Raw genomic sequence first — 22,977 nt, 5'->3', positions numbered from 1 at the left:
AAGCTACATGTCAGCCACACAAAAAAAACAGTCAAGCCATACGTGACTGTACTTAAGAATGACACTTGCTAACGTGCTAATGCTAACAATGACAATGCTTGCATGGTCGTAAATTAATCTTTTGAGTTTTTTGTGTATATTGTCATCATTACCCACATGAAAAAAAGGCTAGCCTACTGGCTACATGAGACTGTAATTATAGCACAGCAGTAGCTAATGTGCTAATGCTAACAATGACTGCTAGCATGCAGATATATATGTTATGTATTGTTTTCATTGTCAACTTGCAGTGTTAAAGAAATCTAGCCATGCTAGTGACAACATGAGAGTCCAAGGCATAGCAGTTGCTAATGTGCTAACCCTAATTATGTGAGCATGCAGACATGTAGTAGGAACATTTAAAATTTCCACCATGTTTTTTTATTTTGCACTTAACTACGCCAATCAATCAATCATTTGTCAACAATTTTGATAACTTGTCGTTTCAAAAAAAGTCAGACATTTGTCTATTCCAACTTCTTAAATATAACGATTTGCTGCTTCACTTCATTATGTGGATACCAATAAAAGACAAGCACATATCAAAACACTTGGAAAATGGTTTAATGATGTTTACAACAAAAGAGAACTGTACATTAACAGTAAAAGATTATCTTTATATGTGTATAAAAACAAAACAAACAAAAATACAGCAGACAAATGCATCAAAATCTACTATGTATCCTGATTCACATACTTAAAACTCCTACACAATCTTTCAGTTCTACGCCGCCGTGACTGGAGGCAGTTTGTTTGTTGTTTTTTTTTAATGGTTTTTTTATGTTTTTTCTTGTAGTCAGATCGGAGCATTGTCCCCCCAGTGTAGTTGTCCATGATGGAACCAGGACTCTTTACAGTAAGAGTCCTGGGAAGACAATTCAATATCAGACTGCAGTATAAGAAAAAGGGTAAATAAAATCTAGGACACATTCCTTTAGATGAGCCCAAGCTTCCAACGTGAGTAGTAGTAAATGTTTTACAGAATGCATTTCTTGAGTTACACAGACATTATATGTACATGGTTGGCGTTTCCTTATTTTTTTTTCCTCTCATTTTTCTTGCTTGTTGAAAGCCATGGTCACTTGGGCTGTGAACTGATAATCACACACATGACACACCCAAAAAACATACAAAAATACTATATCTTTAACCTACCAAGAGTAAGACAGTTCTGCAATTAGTTCCATGCTGTGACAGAAAAAAGAGATTACAACAAACAAACGAGAAACAGACGCTTTTCACGCAAGTTTTTTTCTCAGAAATATACCAAAATATACATCTAAGCTTTGGAATTACTGAGGCTAGGACTAAAGCCAGTGCTGGGTTTGTCTCTTAATACACATGCTGCAGGGTTGAAGGGAGAGAAAAAAGACACAGGACAGAGAGATATCTTTGGTATCTGCATTTGTCAAAAGTTAAATATTTGGATTTTTGCTTTGGGATAGCGCTTGCGAGGTCCTACAACCTCACTTCGGAGTAAAGCATTAAACAAAGTGTCACTGAAGCCCGTCGGCCAGGAGGTCTGAGCCGGAGGGACACAGTCCATGCAGAGTGACGGACCATGATGCATAGTGTCACAGCTGATCAGAGTCTGTAGTGAAGAGACGATGTCAAAGGACAGAGCAGAGGAGGAGGAAGAAGGTGGTGGAGGAGGGGACACAGCAGTGAGTTTTAGCGACCGCAGGATGTGTATTCCTGGAGACAACAGGGTTAATGTCCTAGGACTATACAGTGTAGAGATGAGGAAGAGACAGACATACTGTGAGAGGCAGAAACAGCATTTTCACCACAGTCCTTGAGAGAGAAAGAGTGGAGGAGGAGGAGAGGGAAGGGGGGGCATCCTAGCAACAGCTCAAGACAGACAAACATACAGAGTCCTGAGCATGTACAGTGTGCACAGGATTAACCCTCAGTGTGTATTAACAAACATCACCCAGCTACCACCAGATTGGTTCATGTGTGTCTGCCGGAGAGAAGCCCGCTCAGCCCCTGGTTCGACCCTACCCTCCGATCCCCGCCCACAGGCACTGAAACCGCAGCACCAACGCGACGCCGGAGCATTTCCGGGCGGATACACATTCGCATGCAATAAAACAGCAAACTGTCTACAAGGTGAACGGAGGGCTCTGGTGAGAGCGTGCAGCCGGGATTTGATGCTGAGCAGTGAGGCGGGGACGGGCGAGAGGCGGTGTCGTTCACATACAATCAAGTTTAAAGTCTTTGGTTAATGTTGGTACCACAGGAGAGCGAGAGCGGGCTGCGACAGCACACCGTCACGTGGGAAGACGCGTACATACCTGCACCTGGTCAGGGTGAAAATAACAAAATAATACAAAAACAGGATTGTCAAAACTTAAAGAAGGGGTGCTCAAAAGTAACTTTAAGGAATATATTAAAATAAACTTGAACAAATAATTTCCATCCAATGCTGAAATACATCAGTGTGCAGCATAAAAACACCAAATTGTGAAAGAAACACAGCAGACATTCATGAGTACTGGTATGTATTCTGTCTCCCCCTTGTGGTGGCATATTACACAACCCTTCACGAAGCACAGGTATGAACGGGCTTCTCCACTGACACAAGTTTGAGTATTTTCATACATTTTTTTGTGATTTTTTTTAAATATTTTTATTTCTTAAGTAGATTAAAGCAGGTTTCACTCAGTCTTGAGTTAGAAATGAGGTATACAACAGCTCCTTTTGCCTTACTGGTGCGCCGCACTTTCTTTGTCAACGTTAAAAACCAGCAAACCAGTGTGGTGGGCCGACATACTACAACTTGATGCATGGCTGCTCCACATCTCGAAATCTCACGATCCATCGTGAAAATAAACCATTAAAGCCAAGCCAGTAGTCATAAAGATCATCAGTTGACAGTTTAGAAGATCATTCGTAGAGATGAAAAAGTCACACAATGACCACAAACTGTAGTTTTACCTTTATGAATCACAAACTGGCTTGCTTAAAAGCTTTAGTAAATCAGTAGAGACCCCCCCCCCCCGGACTTAAACAAAAATAAGTACTCTCACGTCTCACCATGTTTTCAAAAATCACTCTCAAACATCTGCTGGAAGATGGAAAAAAATGCACCATAATGGTATGCAGACTGCCCTCCCTATTCTCTTTTTAAACCCACACTCTCTCTCACACACACACACACACTCACACACACCCACCTGCTGGAATTATTAGTAAAGCTTTTCTCACAGGTATCCTCGACCTGTCTGAGTCACACCTAACAGACATAGGTAGCAACCGAACCACACTCCAAAATGCCCAAAGTACACTGTATTGTTTCAGTGAAAACAATGCACCAGGTGAGCTCAAGCTCTCATTCTTTCTCACACGCACACACACATACATAACAATGCTACAATGCTCATGTCTTCTACATAACAATAAGGCATAAATGATAATGTTAATTTTCTTTGTCAAACTAAGAAAGCCAGTGATCGTGCCCTCTCACACTATACAAAACAATTAAAGGCATAAAGTAATATTACAAAAAATAATCAAATGATTGTTAAAGACAGCACAACAAATCAAGTCCACAACGACTCCAACAACACAGAACAAAAAAAAAAAAAAAAAAAATCTATTAAAAGATTAAGATCAGATGCTTCAGAGTGAGGAGCGCCTGAACGAGCCCCTCCTGTTGAGGAGACCTCGCAGATACACGAAAGACAGACAGACAGACACACACACACAAACACACACACACACACACACACACACACGTGTCAGCGGCTCACGCTGCACCGAGGCGTGCTCTCAGGTTTCATCTCTCATTTTTTGGTCTTGACAGTTTTCAAAAAAAAAAAAATGTTGCTAGTTTGCAATAATAAAAGGAAGATTTAGGGGAGATTTTTTTCTTTTGAGTAAGCATGATAAACACTACATTCAGTCTTGATAACATACTGGTTCAAATATAAAATATGAATATCTTACAAGTGTTTATATATATATTTATATGTATAGAATTAAGAAAAGATCGTTTCTCTAATTCTTAAGTCTTTCCTCAGATAAATATTTCAGTAACATCCTATGGTGCCGATGGCAACTGGTTCCTCTTGCTAGCACATGTTCGACTCTTTAGTAACTACGTACAGCACTGGAATAGGACTGAGTCCTGTAGGCCCGCTGTGGCCTTGAAGACAGGGAAACCAGCAACATGAGTAGCCAGACACCTGCCTAGCTGCAAGAGAAAGGCTTTTACTTTGGCAAGAAGGATCTCAAAATAACATTTAAACCTGGAAATACCCCATAAATAGTAGTACTAGAAAATAGCAGTAGTAGGTTGTCCTTTAATGTATGGTTTTTACGTATGGTTCATCAGTATAAACTTTGAATGGCGAGCCAGACAGTAATTATACATTCTACACCGTTCTATACACTGAAATGTCTAAAGGTGAACTTTGTGTTTAAGTGCTGCTGAGGTATATTCAGTCAAAATAATTAACAACAGAAAAAAGTACACTAGAGGAGAACGTGGACAAATCTCACTGCTTACAGTCTCAGTGAGTCCACTCATTTTGTTATTTGGAAGTAGCAGAACAATGCTACTCTTATGTGGGGTTTAGCTGAATGTGAAGCACATAACAGTACTTAGATAATTGGGCAGGTTTGAACAATAGTCCACATACAGATTTAGGGAGCAGCACATTGTTTCCTAACATGCTGGTTCAAAATGGCGGCGCTGAGAGGAGGTGTAGAATGTTATCTGATGATCACAACTATGCATTTACATAGGTGAGCCCTCCAGGCGAGAGGGTCGAAACCACAAAACCTGATTTTCTACAGGATGTAGTCATAAAGCTATAGCAAAGCATGCAGGCCTCCTAACAGCTCAACTCCAGCAGGAGTTTCAGCAGCAGGTTGTTAAAGCTAAGTTTCTGTGATCCTTTATTCCGCAGCACCGAAACGGGAATATTATTAGGTACTGACCAAGGTGTCAGAAGAAGAAGAGGAAAATAATTTGTCAGCAGTGTGGAGACGAGAGATCTTGTGAACGGCAACTTGTGTGCTCGGACAGGCACAGCAACTACTGAGGAAAACCACTTTGGTTCAAGCTGTTGTTTTATGGCTGAATATTAGTACAAAACCAAAAAACAGAACCTTTCCTCTATGGGTCAGAAAAGTCCAAAACTGCTACCAAAACGGCCAAAACAGATGAAAACAAGCCATCAAATGCCTCAAAGAAAACCAGGATCAAGCGTTGGGGGCAAGGCCCCAGTGATTAAAGAAAATAATTCTTAAAGAGTAAAAGGAAACTACTTTCTCATGCCCCAACACGCCAATCCCTCTGTTTTTGGTTAGTTGTGCTGCCAATCAAAAAGTTGAGCTATGAGACACTTGGTCAAATTAAAACAAAGGTCATCTTTGGAAAATGATCATCAAAATATTGCATTTCTATATTCTGTTGACAATGAAGAGAGATTCTGTACTCATAAATATATTGACTAGACTAAGCTACACCGACTACAAACAGCAATTATTTTAACAAATATTTTTGGTATATCTTAAAGTACGTAAGCCAGTCACATGACTGCAGACAAAAAAAAAAAAAAAAGACAGAATTTCATTCCTCCCAAAACAGGCAGACTGCAGCTCATCAATCCAGTTTTTTGGTACAGATACTGTGCACAAGTAGATACGACGGTACTACCATTAAAAAAGAAAACAGAAAACACAATACATTAACCCCATCGAGCCAATGCCACCATACATTTCGTACGATGGCCACGCCCCCTGACCAGTCCTCCCCAAAGACAGACCAGTCAGCCGCAGAGCCTCGTGGATCATGCAGTTACTGAACTCTCAGTATCTGCCTGAGCTGTAGACAACACATGCAGACTTCTAATTCCTACCTCCAAACATAATATACAGTTTCCAATGGAGCTCCATCCAAAAGAAATCACCCTTAATCGGACACGGGACTGCAAGTCTGCAGCTCTTTTTAAAGCTCTCAATGTAATGTTTTCTATCAGTGTCTATAATCCGCACCCAGACCGTCATTTTACAAGCGCCCGGCGGCTACATCACCACCACAGCGAAATGTAAAAGTCAGTGTTTCCAGAAAGAGAGACTCAGAGGGACACACCTGGTCCCTCTGACCCTTAAAGCAATGATAACCTTTATATCGGCCACTTATTACTTGTTTTTAAAGCCTTATAACCACGATTAAAAATTGATAGTTAAATCTTAACTTAATATTAGACTTACAAAGTTCTGAAAATGTCAAAAAATATAGACAGCAAAGATAAAAGAAAAAAAAAGTCTCTACAATATAACTTTGATATGATTTACGTCAAAGGCCTGTCAAAAAAAAAATCAAAAGAGATAATTAAAGATGGGGTGACACACAAAACCCCATTAGTGATGATGAGTACTGTGAAATTAGTAGTAAATCAGTTTAGTTTGAATGTTAAAAGAGCAAAATCCTAAAGTTTTTGGTTAGAAGTATTTCAGACAAAATTCTGACCTGGAAATAGGAGGATATATATATATATATGTACAAAATATGAACAGCTTGATGGTGCCAAGGATATTTTTCTTCCTGGACACTTGTCAAGGTTCATGAGGAGCGGCAGGCCAACAACAGTGTCCATCTGGCTACTGTTTGTGGAAAAAAACCCATCCAAGAATCATAAAGGAAAAGACAGGAAAAAAAACTAAAAAACAAAAAGTCAACCCCAACCTCATTCGAGGCTGTTTTCTTTTTGGTGGCAGCAAAAGGATTAAATAATGATAGATACAATGGAAAGAATGTGGGGTGGTTAGTGAAGCGCAGAGCCTATATCAAACAACCTCCCTATTCCCTACGTGGTGTGATAGGAGTAGTGCACGACATAAGAAATAGGCCGTTAATTCAGGATGCAGCCCGACTGGCTTCACTGAGCCTTGGAGGCAGTGGTAATGGTCGAGGCTTGCACAGGCACAGCAGCCGTGGTGGCTTGATGATCGGCAGTGACCTGCAGACCCGCCCCCGCCGACACCAGGCTGACGGGGTTGCTGGCGAGCAGCCCCAGGTTCTGGGGGCTCAGGAAGAGCGGCGTGGTGACCAGGCTGGGCGCGCCACCAGCAGAGGTGTTGGCGAACAGCAGGTTACTGCCATCCAGAGAAGTGATGGGGATTGTGCCGCTCGATGCCAGAGCTGTGAAGAGGATAGAAAGGTTGGTGTATTTAGACACAGGGGTTCAACAATGGGGATGAGTTTCAATGTATGAAGGACCAAACCTGCCTCATAAAGAAAATACATTAAAATATTTTGTAACAATTTATGGTATTCTAATTACTTGCTTATTTCATACTGTTTGTATTTGGAAATTACAATAAAATTTAATGTGATTTAAAAATAAACTAATAAAAGAGATTTTTACTGTCACAGCAGGACTTTTCTTTCTGCAGGATTTGTTTTTTCATCATCAAATTTATTACTGCACAGCAGGATTAATTTTTGTTTTTTCACAGAAGTAATTTTCTCTCAGCAGGATTAACCTGACGGGCGTGGCCTAAATTATTTTGCCCGTAATATGCAAATACATGGTGGCCTCATTAAATTTATGCTTTCATTATACAAATTATACAATACATTAGCTTGATAAGTCCATGATGGAATTTTTATCATTTTATTTTTCAATCTTTTAGTTATTAGTCCGTTATCATGTTGTTTTTGTTCAGCTGTACACTCAATTACTTTTGCCATTTTATTTCTTTATTCATTAATTGTCATGTTTGGTGGTCCATACAAAAAAGGTCTCAAAACGCAGGCCACAGACCAGTAACCAGGCTTTAGAAAATTCCTACCTGGCCTCAAGGAAATTATATCATTTCTGAAGAAGAGATAATAATAATATATAAATGTATAGACTATGATATGCATCTTATTTGGTAAAATAGCCTTGATCGTGTCACAGTTTGTTCTGCATTTTTGCTCACCACTCTCTGACGTGCTTCCAACTACACTGACTTTTAATTAAAGTAGGTCATCAGCGCTGGATGTAACCAGTCTGTCATCACCATCTTTCAGCATTCAGCAGTTCATAAAATCTGGGTGTTGCCCAGAGGTTTCTATGTATTTTTAAAAATTGATAAGTGATCTATATGGCATGCTCAGTGTTACGGATTCTAGTTCAGTTTTTATGCTTGCCTGCTCTCTTTCTTGTGCGCTGTCTTTACTGTCTCTGCGTAGACAAACCACCCAAACCCCATCAGCAAACTTGCAACAAAATCGTTAATAGAAAAGTAGTCTGCGGTGCAAAAAAAAGATTGGGAACCCCTCCTCCATACCACATATGAAGCTGGGTATTTCTTTTATATATGATGTATTGTCTCAGATGTTAGAAAATATTTGCACATTAGGTATTTAATATATTGTCATGACATTGGTACGCACCTTGTATGAGGGTGCTGTTGCTCATGAGGGCAGGACTCAGCGCATTGCCAAGGCCACCAGGAGCCAGACTGAGCAGGGCTCCCCTGGAGACACGGACACAGATTTAGATCAATCGAGAGTCAGCATTGAGAGAGTAATAATCAGAGGCTTTAACCACATGACCAATACTAACCCTGAAGCGAACTGAGAGGAGGCTATCAGTCCTGGGTTGAGCCCTGCCGCAGCAGCCATAGCAGCGAGGCTGGCGCTGGTGGGTAACTGGGTAGCACCCTGCAGTGCCGTAGAAAACCCTGGAGCAGCCACCATCACCTGACCACCTAAAGTGGTGGCTATTGACGTCGGGGCCTGGGTGAAGATGGTTTGCGCGTGAGTGCCAAGCTTGCTCTCAGTGGTCGAGGACTGAATAGTCGTCGGCGACGGGCTTAAAGATGGAGAGCTGGTTACTGTAGTAACCATAGGTGCAGTGGAGATGACAGATGCTGTGTTTGTGGCTCCAACCGTCGTGCCTTTGAGGAGAAAAAATGAGTTAACCTTACATTCTATTATTATGAGTGATTCGATACACACTTTCATTGAGGCAAACACTCATGTACACACCTGTGAAAGCCAAACTGGTGCTGGTGAGAGGCATCACTGTATTTACAGTCAGAGTGGTGGGTGTGTTAATAGTTGGACTGCTCACAAGGCTTGCTGTGCTGGCCACCTGGGTAAGAGAATAAGAGGGAGGATTGAATGATCTACAAATACAAGTGAAACTGATCCTAAAGTAATCCAGGAATGGGACAAAGACTCAAAATGTGTGTGTGCGCCCATGCTTACCAACGGGCTACTGGGGGTAAAAATGGTTTTGATGGGTGTGTTGCCTCCTCCGCTGCTGCCGCTGCTGGGGGGGTTAATCCTCTTCTCTTTCTGCCGGCGATTGCAGAACCAGACCCGAATCACCTCCTTCTCCATGTTTAGCTGGTCAGCGATCATGGTGATCTCTTCAGAGGTAGGTTTTTGGTTCTGCTTGAAGAGGGCAAAAAAGCCAGAGATGCCCTGTGAGCACTGAGGAGTGGACTACTGCCTTGTAGTAGGCTACTTAAAGACTTAAGGTAGGCACAGTATTACTTTCCCTCCCTAGATCGATACTGTTAATTGCAGGAATATGAGTTTCTCACCTCCAGAAAGCTCTTTTCTAAGGCCACTCGGATGTTGGTCTCAATACTGGTCCTCTTCTTCCGTCTGCGGTTAAGCATCTCCATGCCCGTGCCCGGGGAGCCCAGGGCACTGGGGCTGGACAGGGCCTGGTCAGATGTCAGGTTCTCTGCACAAACAGCATCGACAAAAAGAACGGGAAGGAAGGTAAAGACAAGGCACTGTAAAGACACAAAACCCAGGCTGCTCTTTACCCTTTGACCAATACCACTTTGAGAAAAAACAAAGAATTCATATACAGAGAGATCAAAATGTTCTGTCCTCATGCCACATGCTTCTGTATCGAGAATAACCAGGTGGGTTCAGGGACAAACCTGCATCATTGAGCCACTTCTCTAACAATGGCTTCAGTTTGCACATGTTCTTAAAGCTCAGGTTCAAGGCCTCAAAGCGAGAGATGGTCGTTTGGCTGAAGTCGTTTCCATACAGCTTCCCCATGGCCAGGCCAACATCCCCCTGAGAGAGACGCATAAGAAACACAAGCATGATTAATTTAACCTGCAGCAAAGACTCACCGCTGTCCATCAAACAAAAAAAACATGAACTTTTAAATCTAATCTATTCAGTCTCTCTCTCTCTCACACACACACACACACCTGTGTGAAGCCCAGTTTGATACGCCTCTGTTTGAAGGTCTTGGCAAACTGTTCCAGTTCCTCCAGATCGCTAGGCTCCTCCAAAGTGGGGGTATCCAACCGTTTAGGTGGGGTCTGACTGTGGGGCAGGGACTGAATAGGTGTGGCTGCTGTTGTGCGGGTTGGAGTTGCAGGCTGCAGAGATACCAAAATATAAAATGTGATTGTTGTTAAGGTTAAGAAGAGTCAGCAAAGAGGAAATGGAGAAAAATATAAAGTGGTAAAAAGAACATTTCTGGAGTTTAAAAGAGGTGCTTGCATCATGACCAACCTGAGTTGCAAGGGTGATGCTTGGTTGAGTCGGCAGGAGGTTAGCTTGGCTTTGAGGTAGTTGAGTTAGAAGATTCTGGGCTTGCAACATGCCTTAAGGGTGAAAGACATGGGAGTTAGGATAAAAAAATATCAAAATATATCTCTTTTCTTAATTTTGCATGCAAATCAAACACTGAAAGTGTTTAACTTACTCTGTTGGGCCTGCGGTGTCTGCGAGATGATGAACTGACCGGGCGACAGTGGTGTGGCGATCGGGTTGCCAGGCTGCACCAGAACAAACTGAGGCAGACACTGCTGCTGTAGCTGTTGCGAGAAACACATTTTTACTGTAACTGTGTCGAGAAATAAGCTGTTTATAACCACGCTACTCTATATCTCTACAGCATTGAGACTATGAATACATAATCAGAACATATATACTAATTTTGTTTTGTCATCTGACTATACTGTGAATATCTCCACTTAGGTTCATAAAACAGAATGGAAACATGGCAGTAGCAAGCATTTATTCATTACTATTACAGTGTTTTCAGATTGAAGCTTCTCATGGGGTGAGAAATGACAAATAGAAATGACAAAAATCACAAATCATTCCACTAAAATTAAATCTAAGTATCTTAATCATACAGTCAGCTTTACCCAAAACCTTTCACAGCTGTGACATTAAGTCAAACTATTCTTTTAGGACTTGTAGAAACGGTGGTGACAATGTCTTACAGAGGCGATCTGGATGGGCTGTGACAGGGGCAGCTGGGTAATGGGTGTGGCTGCGGAGGCCGAGATGCTGGCCCCAGTGGTGCTGTTCTGCTGGCTGGCTGAATGCTGCACGGCCGCAGCCAGGAGCTGAGCCTGAGCCTGCTGGAGCAACAGCTGCTGATGTGCCGGGGTCAGGGTCAGCTGAAGAGCAGAGAGACAAAGATGAACGGACAGACAGAGGAGCACATGAATGATACGAAGGGAAACAAACAAGGAGAAAGTAAGTAGTGTTTCGACAAATCAGTTCAAGTTTCATCAGACTGGATGAGTTAGTGTTGTCATGATGCTTGAGTTTTGGCTTCGATACCCAAGGAAAGTTACAGTACCACAATACCACAAAGACACGGTGGGACATTAAAAAATGTGTGTTGTGTTCCGTCTTGACATGCTGGATATGAGTCTGTCATCATTAACTACAATAAAAGACACACTTAATTCATCCACGCCTTGCTCTAGTTGTATCAACTTGGTGCTGGTGCTGTTGCTAATAGTTGTTTAAAAGGTTGCTTCAGTTTAATGGCATTAAAGAGACCGCAGCTCTGTCTCTGTCAAATCGATAACCATTTGAAGGATCCAACGTCAATTCATAAAATCATGAAATTAACACCTGCAAAGTGTCAATTGCAAGTGTATTGATGAGTAAATCTCCACAGGACGTCTGCCACATTGACAAGTTGTTGTTTGTACCAAAAAGTTATGCAAGACTCTCTACCGTGTTTTGGTGTCATTTACTGACACGCTGCTTCTGTCCTCTGCTGTCTGTCTGTGTCTCACACACACACACAGCACAGGGACTTTGTGGTGCATTCAGGTACACCTTATAAACTCTTTACTTGTACAATTTACAGCATTAGTTCTCTCAGATTTTCTTTCATATACCCAAACATTTGTATTATAACTGGCATATCCTTAACTGAATCAATATTGAATCAATTCAGACATTGAATCAAACCCTTGTGAGGGTTGATTGGAGAAATAAGAATTCATTTGAGAAATCGATAGCGAAACCCAGCTCTAGGTGTGTCCTTAATTTAATTCTTCCAATTTGTATGAACATACCATAAAAACTGATACTAAAGTGGATTCACCATAACAGTGAAAACATTAGGTCAAAGTAGTGACTGTTTAACATTTTCTTCTGATTTTAAGGTATCATAGTGGTATTGAAACTTTCCTCATCATGGCAACACTAATATGAGCCCAGACAGGCAAATGGAGAGACGACTCATGCAGTTGAGCCAGGCACAAGTGCAAATGAGCATGTTGATGTCATGTTCACACTCAAATCCACATGCATGGTAAACATTCACTCCCACATAGCACAACAGCAGCCGCATTCAACCCGGACCGTCTTCTTAACTACATCATGGCCTCAGGGAGAACATGGATGGACATGAAGAGTGTCATGTGGTCAGTACAACCATGAGTGTACAGGCACATCGAGGCTATGTCCAAACACACCCTACCAAGTGTAAAATTTGGACATAGCCTTAGAACCACTGGGATGAACAGGCAGACAGGCAGAGGAGACACCAGCCTTAGCCACAGAATTAGGGCAAGCGATCATTTCATCACCCCAATCTTTCAGCCAGGGTCGATCATGTTGAGGTGTCACCCCAGATGCATGGCTACGACTAGGTTTTAACTCAAAGCAACGAGGCAATAGGCCACTTACTCCTGCAATCTGTCCCCCGGCCAACATTAGCTGGGTTTGAGGCAATACGCTCTGCTGGACGGAGGTCGGGAGAGCACTCGAGTCTTCCGACTTAGACTAGTGGAGGTGAAGCAAAGACGGGGGCTTAGAGAAAACCTTCCTAGAGGCATAACTGAACATAATTGACAGCATAAAGTTGATCAAATATGTCTCTTAATTTAATGATTTAAGTTGTTAAAAAAAAAAAAACAAGGTTCTAAATGTTTTAAAATAAAAATGAATGGATATCTAATTCAGACAAAAAGTTTGAGTTGAAATAAAATAAAGCATGAAACTAAAAAATACAGTGAAACATCAAGCCTCTGCTACCTGAGCGGCTCTCTGAGAATGAGCCTTTAGTCTCTGAGCAGGGAGAGGAATTTGAATTCAAAAGGAAGTGAGAAAGTGGGTATTTAAAATGTGCTGCAGCCTTCAGAGACAAGCAAAGTGAATGGGAAGGGAGGGGAGAGTTGAGAGTTGAGCTAATTAAAATAACTGTTATGCAGTGCATGTAAATTCTGCATAGATTTGCATATTCTCGGCCATCTGTTTCCGAGCAACCGCAGAGCAGCTAATTAGCATACAGGGTTGATTAATCTGCCTTGTTGCCAGGCGACACAAGGAGAGCCTGGCTCATTTAAATGAACGCTTTCTTGCCTGTGCATGTGTGAGTGCAGATGAGCATACATCTGTTCAAACTTGACACTTTATTTCATTATAAAACTACATTTCAGCTGTGTCACTACACCCAAACTATTATCTACTTCCACAAAAATAAGACAACAAAAAGTTACTTGAGGTTAAGTGTGTGTTAGTTTGAATCATGTGTTACCTGTTGGAGGAGGGCTTGTGCATGTGCATTAGTGATTGCACTTGTGGTTGGCACCGTCTGCCTCTGAAAGTCCAAGCCATTGGTTTGGATTCCTGAGAACAGAAAGACTGTTCATCGAACATGCTGTCAAAAGAGTTCAATATTGTATGTTTCTTCACTGACAACATGTAACAGTAGATGCTGTTTATGAAAAAAAATGAGGAACACAGTAATAGAAGCCCACAATCAAGCTGTAGAAGAATACTTGAGGAGAACAAACTGCTTGCAGGTGCAAGGACAACTGACTAAAAACATGTTTTTAAAATTGACAGCATGTGTAACTGTAATGATGATCCAAAGTCAGTACACTGTTGCATAAAACGGTTTGCATGCAGGCTGCCGAATCATTACAGAATTAAATATCAACACTATGGACTTACACAAAATTTGAAAGCATGCAAAAACATTTATTCAATTCATAATTACACAATAGGAATATGAAGTTGAGCACCGAATCTACAATGTTCACTCCGAGTTTAATAATTTGTATCACAGAATCACCGAAGCACTGAGACGGAGGGAAATTACTGTGATATTCAATAGGCACAAGTGAGGCAAACTGCTCCGTGAGGTAAACACTTCATTTGACAAAGAGGACTGCTCACGAGGATTTTGGAAAGCTGCCATGATTTTTTTTTTGTCAGAGTCTTCTTCTGATTCGTGCTGCAAAAATGTAGATTATGGAATTTGAAACCTGTTGAATGTGGAGGTAAAGCTCCGCACTACCTGATTTCAGCCCAGTAAAAGGGGGAGAAAAAAAAGCTGGAGGTCACTCACCGGTGTTCGCGTCACCACTCTCCATTGCACATTTAGTAGTTTCTGACTGATTATTCACTTTAGCATCTGGAAGAGCCAGACAGAGACAGACAGTGAGACAAACTCACACCCACTGCCAGTACAGCCCCTACAACCCTGTCTCAAAGAGAAGGTTCTTACTTTTGTCACCTGATATATCACATAATTGATGATATTCCTGTTCTGTAATATCATTTCAGCCTTAATAACCACTCAAAGCAGCAAACAACATAACCGGGCAAAATTAATCGCCAACACAATCCAAGTGCATTTACAGTGACAGGCTGTAAAAACGTCATAACAACTGATGTCACATTAATACAATTAACTCTTATAAGTAACACTTGAATGCAAAGTGTGCCACATCAACTGTTCTTATTTCCCACAAGGACACCATGCAACAACAGGACCCAGCTGAGCGCCGTCACAACCTCATCAAAAACTCACCCGCTCTCGCTCCACCTGTGTTTTCCAGCATGGTTGCGGCACCTATCGTGGATAATCGCCTCTGCCGGGCAAAACCCACCGACAGGGTGACCGGTACTCTGTTCCTCCTCCCACTCCTCCCTCTCTTCACTCTCCACTGGTCAGCAGCAAGCGGAGTTCAATACAACCAGGGCTACACGCAGACACAGTGGCACTGTCCACAGCACGGTTCACTGAACAACACTGGGATACGCACACTGGGAAAGCCAACAGGGTTTAGGCAAACAGCTCTCCTTCCCTCTCTCTCTGTACTCTTTTATTTTCTTATAGCTCTGCCCCTCTCTCTTTTACAGTGCCTACTTTGCACTCACTCTCCCTTTCCCCCTTCCTCCCTCCCTCCCTCTCTCTCTCTCGTGTGCCAAGATTGTCTGTACTTCTGAAAAAGTTCAACCTCTCCCTCTCTTGCTGGAACGAAACAAACGACAAGTGCAGCTGGCGGCCTCCTCCAACTCTGCTACCCTCCCTCCAAACTCTATAATGAAGCATAATCAGTATTCAGCTGATTAAAGCCGTATGCAAATCTGCCCCTGCCTCGTTAGCAATGCAAGGCTTTGAAGTCCTGCGAGCGACGCATTTCACACCGGGCTCTGAAAGCTTTCTGCATAATTTAAACCCCTATAAATATTTATCAGCTCATTAGCATATTAATTGGATGGCTTTTGGAGGACGATAAAAAACAGGGGAATAAGGACGACACAGAGAAGGGGGGGAAAAAGTGCTCAAACTAGCACTTGGCGCAGCGGAGGGAGGAGAGGCAGCAGCACAAGACCAATTATTGTGCGAGTGCACGGCTAAAAAGTAATTAGCTAAGAGCAGGTAAAGGGCTGAAGATATCCCAGAATGCAGTATGAGGCCTGTCGGCGGTGGACTGGGCATGTTAGCAAGGCGGACTGCATTAAATGAACGTCTAGGACTGCTCGTTCGGGCTATCTCTAGGAGTCATGGAGACCAGGGCCTGTTAAAAAATAGAAAAAAAATAAAGGAGGAGGAGGGGGTAGTATGCGGTATGAGTGGGAGGGGGGCACTCGCTCAATCGGAAATAAATAACTCCACATTAATCCACCACAAGCCTGTCATTACTGCTGGACCCCCTGTGGCTAAAGCATTCCACAGCCAGCAACTACAGAGAGTGGGTGGCGGGCTGTTGCTGTCTATGTTTATGAAGTGTTTGGGGATTAGCATATTTAGATTAGCTTTACATTCCATTAGTATTTCATTTCGGAGGCCTTTTAAATTCATTTCCAGCATGCTCCAAGAGTTAATACAGCGGGGAAACAGCCCTGCTATGGTGCCGCACAGGTGTCCAGTGAATCAGAATGACTGGACTGGAATGCATGGCTGTATTGTGGTCTACAGGGGAAGGGGGCTTACCAACTAAATCCACAACAACTGCTCCTGGCTAAAGCTCTAATCAACTTCTTCACTTATCCCGCTGCCTGACGAAAGGCATTTACATACTGGTTGACCAAATCAGAGAGCACAGTGTCACTGAAAAACAAACAGACCTTTATCAGCACAGTGAGGATACGAGGGGCAAGTCTTCATGTTGGCAGCTGTTTGTGAACAGCAGTGTGATGAACTACCACAGATCCTAAAACAGTGGTTCACAACCTTTTTATGTCTGATGAACCTCAAAAAAGCCCTGTCTGATGAGTTTGAATACCCTTTCATCGTGTTCCAAATGTGTTCATTTGAACCAATAACAAATAGGACGTTATTTAGCATTATTAACAGGGTGTCTACAGGTATCAGAAATTAAAAGATGGATAAATTAACTTTGATAAAAGGCCTGCGGCAAGTAAGATCCCACAAATTCAAAAGACTACTGAATGACTCTCAGTCGAATATTTATAAAATTGAATGTAATTCTTTTAAAATCCTCTTAAGGACCTGCAGATACCCTGAAATGCCTGTGACAATTTCCTCAAACTAAGGGTTACATCTTAAAGTTGCCTGTTTTACAGTCCAAACATAATACATAATGAAGTTACAAATGTATAAATCACAGAAAAGCACCCTCAAAATCAAGAGGCCTGAGCCAATTCATATTTGGTATTTTTGCTAGAAAAATTACTTTAAAAAGTTGCCAAAGAGAAGCAATGTGGTGCTTGAGATGTTTAACGCTCTCCAGTTCTGGTAAGTGCAGAAGTATTCCTGTTTGGAAATCACTGCCATAAACAATAACTGAACACCGCTAACACTCCATACCACTCTCCACTGTTGATCTCTTCAAACAGCGCAGTGTTTACTTAAACTCCAGCCTGCTGTTTACCAAGAAGCCCACTCTAAGACCTATACAGATGCCACAGTGGTGTTAAAAACTGGAGGGGGTCTGTCTGTCTGACCTCTTCAACAATCACATCATGCAACCAAATGAGAAAACAAAGGAGCTGTGAGTGCATCAAGCAGTCATCAGCGGTGTACTTCAACACATGTACAGTTACTTGGTTGAATGGTTTGCAAAACCCTGCTGTGGAACAATGCATTATACAAATATCCTGCGCAGAGAATTTTAAATAGGTATCTCATTAGTACTGTAATATGGGACGGCGGGATGAATACTGCAGAGCCGTTAATGTGAGCTGAGAGACTCAACATGAGACAGAGCAAAACTTAATTAGCACATCCACATTCTGCCCTACTATCTATATTCCTTGTCTTAAACACAGAATACATCAAGACCACCTCTCCAAATCTGGACCAGTCTGAGAGAGCAATAAGAAGATTTTGGGAAAGGACGGGATGTATGGTCACGACAGATAATCTTTCAATTTGAGGGAATTAATAATCAAACAACCTAAAGCTTCCTGGTTTAACGCAGAATCAACATGAATATCAAGTTAGTTTAAAATAGCCTTTTAAATGCATTAAACCAACGCAATCTGACCACAGACAGCAACACTGACTGGACTGAGTCCACAAATGCACAAATTACAGGATGCAGTGTAATTTAATGAGCAATAATGGGGCTAACAACACTCTAAGCTAATCTGGTATCTCTTGGGTGTTCATTAGCCAACTGTCTATAGGCTAGGTGGAAAACTCACTCTAACTAAACATTTCTAGCGGGTGGCAAGGAGGAATACTGAATGATGAGTAGGAATAAGTATCCACATATAAATTCAACACCTAAGAAGCTCACATTAGCATTAACTGCTGGTTATTCATGTGATGTGTATTTCACTTTCTCCGAATAGCAAAATACTGCTCTTTTATCAGATTTTACCAGGGAGGGAACCTGGCTGTTTACTGCAAACGTCTCCCACTATTTCTTCATCTATATTAGAAGGCACATCATTTGATTAGATTTGGAAATTTTCTTGCAAAATCCTCCGTTTTCACCACGTAGGTTCAAGGAATGTTCGAGACCGTCTGTGACATAAAAACCTTTTATGCAATTTTGGAAAATGTTCACCATTGATCTTAATAGTGGCAGACACATGAGTCTTCAGGGACAATATGACAATTGTTGCTTGGAAAAGGAAACAACTTGTTGGTCATTCACTGATCATAAGCTCCTCTGTCTACTTTTCCTCAAATAACGACGCACACATGGTACGTAATCCTGGATCCTCACTTGTACCTCTTTCCAAATACATAGCATCTACAGCCTGATAAAAGAAACTCTTTCTTTCAAACTAATGCAGATTCCTGCTTTACCTTGCTACATTCACACTAAGGCATTCTTGCTTTGCATTGTGCAGTCATGTATTGCCCTCTTCACTACAGAAACAAGTAGTTATCTGTTCTGAGCACACCGCACAGCTCTGATTACTTCTGATTTTCTTCTTCCACACTGAAAAAGCTTGTCTGACTGGAGCCTTCATGGAGGCCTTCTCAGTACTTTGAGATGGCATGTCCTGAATTTATTACAGCGAATGATGCATTATTCATAACAACTGTGTTTACATCGATGAATATTCATGATGGAACTACAAGGCTGGAATGAGGGTGGAACTGTAAAACTAATTAAAAGTAGCCTAAGTGTGTGGATGACAGAATTATTTCTCATCTGTTCTTTAAGTAGCCCAGTTTAATAAGTTAATTACATATTTTTTAGGTAAGTGAGCCTATTTCCAGACAGTGGATGTAGTTTTGCATAATGCAAACAAACAAAAAAAATACTTTTCTTGGCCTGGCTTCAAAATAAAAGATATAATTTAGTAGCATGACTGTCTTGCAATATATCACATTTCACAAAATTGCCTGTAATGTGATGATATTGTTACTTTGGGCAAAGTTACCCAGTGATTCTTCATGTAACAATGCAGGCAGGGTATGCATTTAGTGTATTTGCATTACAAAAGATACAATCTAAATCACTAGTAAGGGCGACACACAAGGTTGGATTTCATTATTTAAACCGACCACACAAAGAAACTGCAGTTCCATTCAATGTCCTGTTTAGACTTGCAAAGATAAGTATGTCTTGCTTAGCATTTCCACCTCAAAACTCACACCTGTGTAACCGCTCACTGCTAAGATTTCAACACAATTAGAAGCAGCAATAACATCTAATTTTTGAGAAAAACACTTACAACTGATTAATGTTGTCATAAACACTGATACATAAATTCTGAAAATTAAGTATTTTCTTTAGTATCCATATACCGTTACATGCAGTGCTTTTTCACTCTCTAATTTAAAGAGAAAAAACAAATGTTTCTGAAAAAAAGTGTGAGTATCAACTTTAGTCCTCCTGCTGTCCTCTGCTACTAACCAATGAAAAAAGGCCTATCTATCTGCCATGTTACAGCCTCGTTAAACTTATCTTTTAATGAAAAACCTAACATTTTATACCCTAAACGTTGCGTCAATTTTCTCCCGTGGTTTCAAAAATGGGGACTGAATATCAAGATTTATTTAGATGTTGTTTCAAAGTTAGTAAATACAGTTTTATAACAACAGTACACCTGATCCATCACATAGGTATGGTGGTAAGCACACCTTTTGGCCTGTTTCAGACCTCTGTGTAGGTGCAACATGAGCTGTTGAGTCAAAAAGCTAATATTTCTGTATCGGAGATCATAAAACCCCATCATAGTGTCTCTACAACAAACTCCGAACTGACTCATTAAAAACAATCTAAATTGCAAACCTCCACATGGAGTAAAAAAAAAAAGAAAGAAAGAAAAAAAAAAGGTGCCATCAAGCTGTGTCTTGCCCGGCCTTAAAACCAGCAGAGTGAAGAGTAAGAATGTCCTGCCTGTTATTATTGTGGCCTTCCGGAAGTGGGCCTCTCTACCCCTCCCTGTGCCCGGGGGGATACACAGGTACAATTTTTTTTATTCAGCTCAGACGGGCTAGGTGAAAACTCCTGAAACAATAAAAGACCACGGTAGATACTACGTTTTCTAAACTGTTCAGTCAGGAGCAACGAAAAGTTGTGTAAAAATAAATTAAATATTCTAATGAGGTGGATTAACAGTTTGCCAGCCCGATGCCAGGCTACTCCCACTCCAAGTACAGAAGTGCTCGGCCCAACTTCAATCAAACTGTAGTTTTGACTGTAAAACACCTTTAACTCAACACTAGAGACATCACCGGCGACAACTGCCCGCTATATGACCCTCTGTATCTCAGCTCAGTTTAATTAACATTAACGTAAAGTTAGCCTCTAACCGACTGGACCAACTTGGAGAAGGTAGCCAGTTAGCCCCTCGGAGGGAGCCCGGTTTTTGTGTGTGAAAAGACGCGACTAGATTTGGCCAACGCTCCTCAGTCACTATCGTGATCAAGTGTTGTGTTGACATGCAGTTGTTGTGCAGCGCAGGATGAGCTCCAGCTTCTCGTCGGTTGCTGGAATATGCTGAACTCCGCACTCTGGTTCAGGCAGGCCCGCATGAATAACACAACAGGCTGCTGTGGCTCCGCTGCGCCGAGCACAAAAGGCTGAGGGGAAAACGCTCTGCTATAAAATCACGTCGAGCTGAAGTACACCGAGCAGACACTGTCTATTTCACAAAAGCCACGTTTGCTTCATCTGGATTTATTCTCCTCAAACACCACTTGAAAACAAACAAGCGCGGCCGCTGGCCGGCTCGCCAAAAATGAATATGCAAACCCCTTTCAAAAGCTTCACGCCAGTGTGTGCATCAACACAAAGCCAAGCGCTAGCAGGCGAGCTAACGCTAGCTTGCTAGCAGCCTCATTTCAATCAAACTGCGTTGGTGAAATATCTAAATATGTCATATATCAACCAGAGTCACGTCGGCGATTACTAATAAAATATGCTAAATTGTATTTGTCGACAGAGGTATGAATATGTAGCGGCGTACAGCCGTCTAATCACACAAAGGGGGGAGGCATGTTTCCATGTAATTTGCCGTCGCACTGCAATAGCTCGTTTCCTCCTCTGTCAAATTACAGTTGGCTAGCTGTGTGTAAACTAAAACAGCGCTGGATATCATCCTCATCTGTTAGTCAATCTGCGTTTCATCCGTATTCCGTTTATCATAAATTGTGAGTAACACAGTTTGAATATGAGTATGAATATGTAAAATGCTGTAATCATTACCTGGTCCTGAACTCTCATCTTGACTCGCTGCTCCTCCGTCCGCCATTTTGAATATTTAACCCGAAATCCCAGCCCTGAGCCTGCCTGTGCTACACACACACACACACACATACGTGCTACACACACCCCCACACACACACGAGCACACACACGCGCATACTCACAGGACCTGAGCCAAGTGTGTGCGGGCTGTTGTTATCTGTGTCTTATTTACATACTTAAATAACCATCTAGCTTTGCTTACAGTGTGAATTTGGAGGGAAAAGGACCAGGGCGGATCAGAAATGTGTACACCCAAGCCACAGGTACACTTTATTCTTAGTCAACAACACTAATATAACCCTACCAGATACTTAGTGAAGCTGCTCATTGGCCCCTGATACGATGGCCTGTGGTGTTATTTTAATGACTCACTTTTCAGAGTCAGATATTAAAAAGTCAAACCTATTTATATAAAAAGGACACATTTGCCAATCAAAATGTGTTTCTGCCACACAGCAATGAGACACCCTCAATACTTGGAGAGAATGAAAATGTGATGGTTCATAAATAGCTTCAAATTTATCTATGACTAAGACCCAAACTTTTAGACAGGAAGAGGGCATTAGTGTTGTAGCAAAAAAAAAAAAAAGCAGTATTACTCATGATGCAAAAAACTGTCTGGAGTTTTATTTGGGGTAGACATCTGGCCACAGCAAACATTTGCTGTGATGTATATGTTAGATACATTTTATAGAAAGATTGAAGCTGCATTACAACAATGGCATTGCATGCATATTTTCACCAATATAGCCTGATGAAAGTTGTGGTTTGCTTTTCTTTTATGTTGTTTTGCTGGACTTTGTCATCTCTGGTACTTTAACTATATTTATTCATGACTTTGTTATTACTGAGGGGGGGATGGTGGTTCATACTCACCTGGGCTGCAGGATATGATAAACAAAAATCACATTGCGTTTATTTTGACAGATATTAGGACTTCGATTTGATTCCCAGTTAGTAAGAATGATCATTTTAGCATCACAATTTTCATTTTCACTGAAAATAACTATTGAAATCATGATGATGTGACATTTGTTGGGCTCTGTACCAAACACACGTTTTCTTACACCTGGAGAACAACATCTCTGCAACACAACAGTACTTATATACTGCTGTTTTGACACACATTTTACCTTTATTAAAAAAATAGCAGCTTCTGTGATTTGAGTATGGCACTTGACCATATCGCAATTTTGATATTATTTCAATTTATTGTGCAGCCCTACCAGAAAACCCTCCATAAAAAAACAGAGAGAGAGACATATTATCAGGCGT

At 41.5% G+C, this 22,977-nt stretch overlaps 1 protein-coding gene across 4 annotated transcripts; it reads right to left on the bottom strand.

The window, feature by feature from the left end:
* Nucleotides 1-585: 585 nt before the first annotated feature.
* LOC311263150 (POU domain, class 2, transcription factor 1-like) lies at nucleotides 586-21,706 on the bottom strand (the record flags this gene model as incomplete). Of its 4 annotated transcripts, XM_084363062.1 has the most annotated exons (15): nucleotides 586-7,195; nucleotides 8,438-8,520; nucleotides 8,610-8,943; nucleotides 9,035-9,140; nucleotides 9,257-9,445; nucleotides 9,598-9,743; nucleotides 9,949-10,090; nucleotides 10,231-10,404; nucleotides 10,541-10,632; nucleotides 10,734-10,845; nucleotides 11,260-11,439; nucleotides 12,974-13,069; nucleotides 13,824-13,915; nucleotides 14,640-14,705; nucleotides 21,661-21,706. In XM_084363062.1, the coding sequence occupies 15 exons, from the start codon at nucleotides 21,704-21,706 to the stop codon at nucleotides 6,933-6,935; spliced, it is 2,121 nt and encodes a 706-aa protein (XP_084219188.1). In that variant the 3' UTR covers nucleotides 586-6,932. The 4 variants fall into 4 exon arrangements, with proteins under 4 accessions (XP_084219188.1, XP_084219190.1, XP_084219189.1 ...); XM_084363064.1 differs by lacking the exon at nucleotides 12,974-13,069; XM_084363063.1 differs by lacking the exon at nucleotides 12,974-13,069 and having other exon boundaries at nucleotides 9,598-9,753; nucleotides 9,950-10,090.
* Nucleotides 21,707-22,977: the final 1,271 nt, after the last annotated feature.

The sequence above is a fragment of the Pagrus pagrus genome, assembly GCF_965226575.1.
Source record: "Pagrus pagrus genome assembly, chromosome: 9".
Taxonomy (NCBI): domain Eukaryota; kingdom Metazoa; phylum Chordata; class Actinopteri; order Spariformes; family Sparidae; genus Pagrus; species Pagrus pagrus.
Note: the sequence above shows the minus strand (reverse complement) of the source record. Positions and strands in the feature narration are given on the sequence as shown.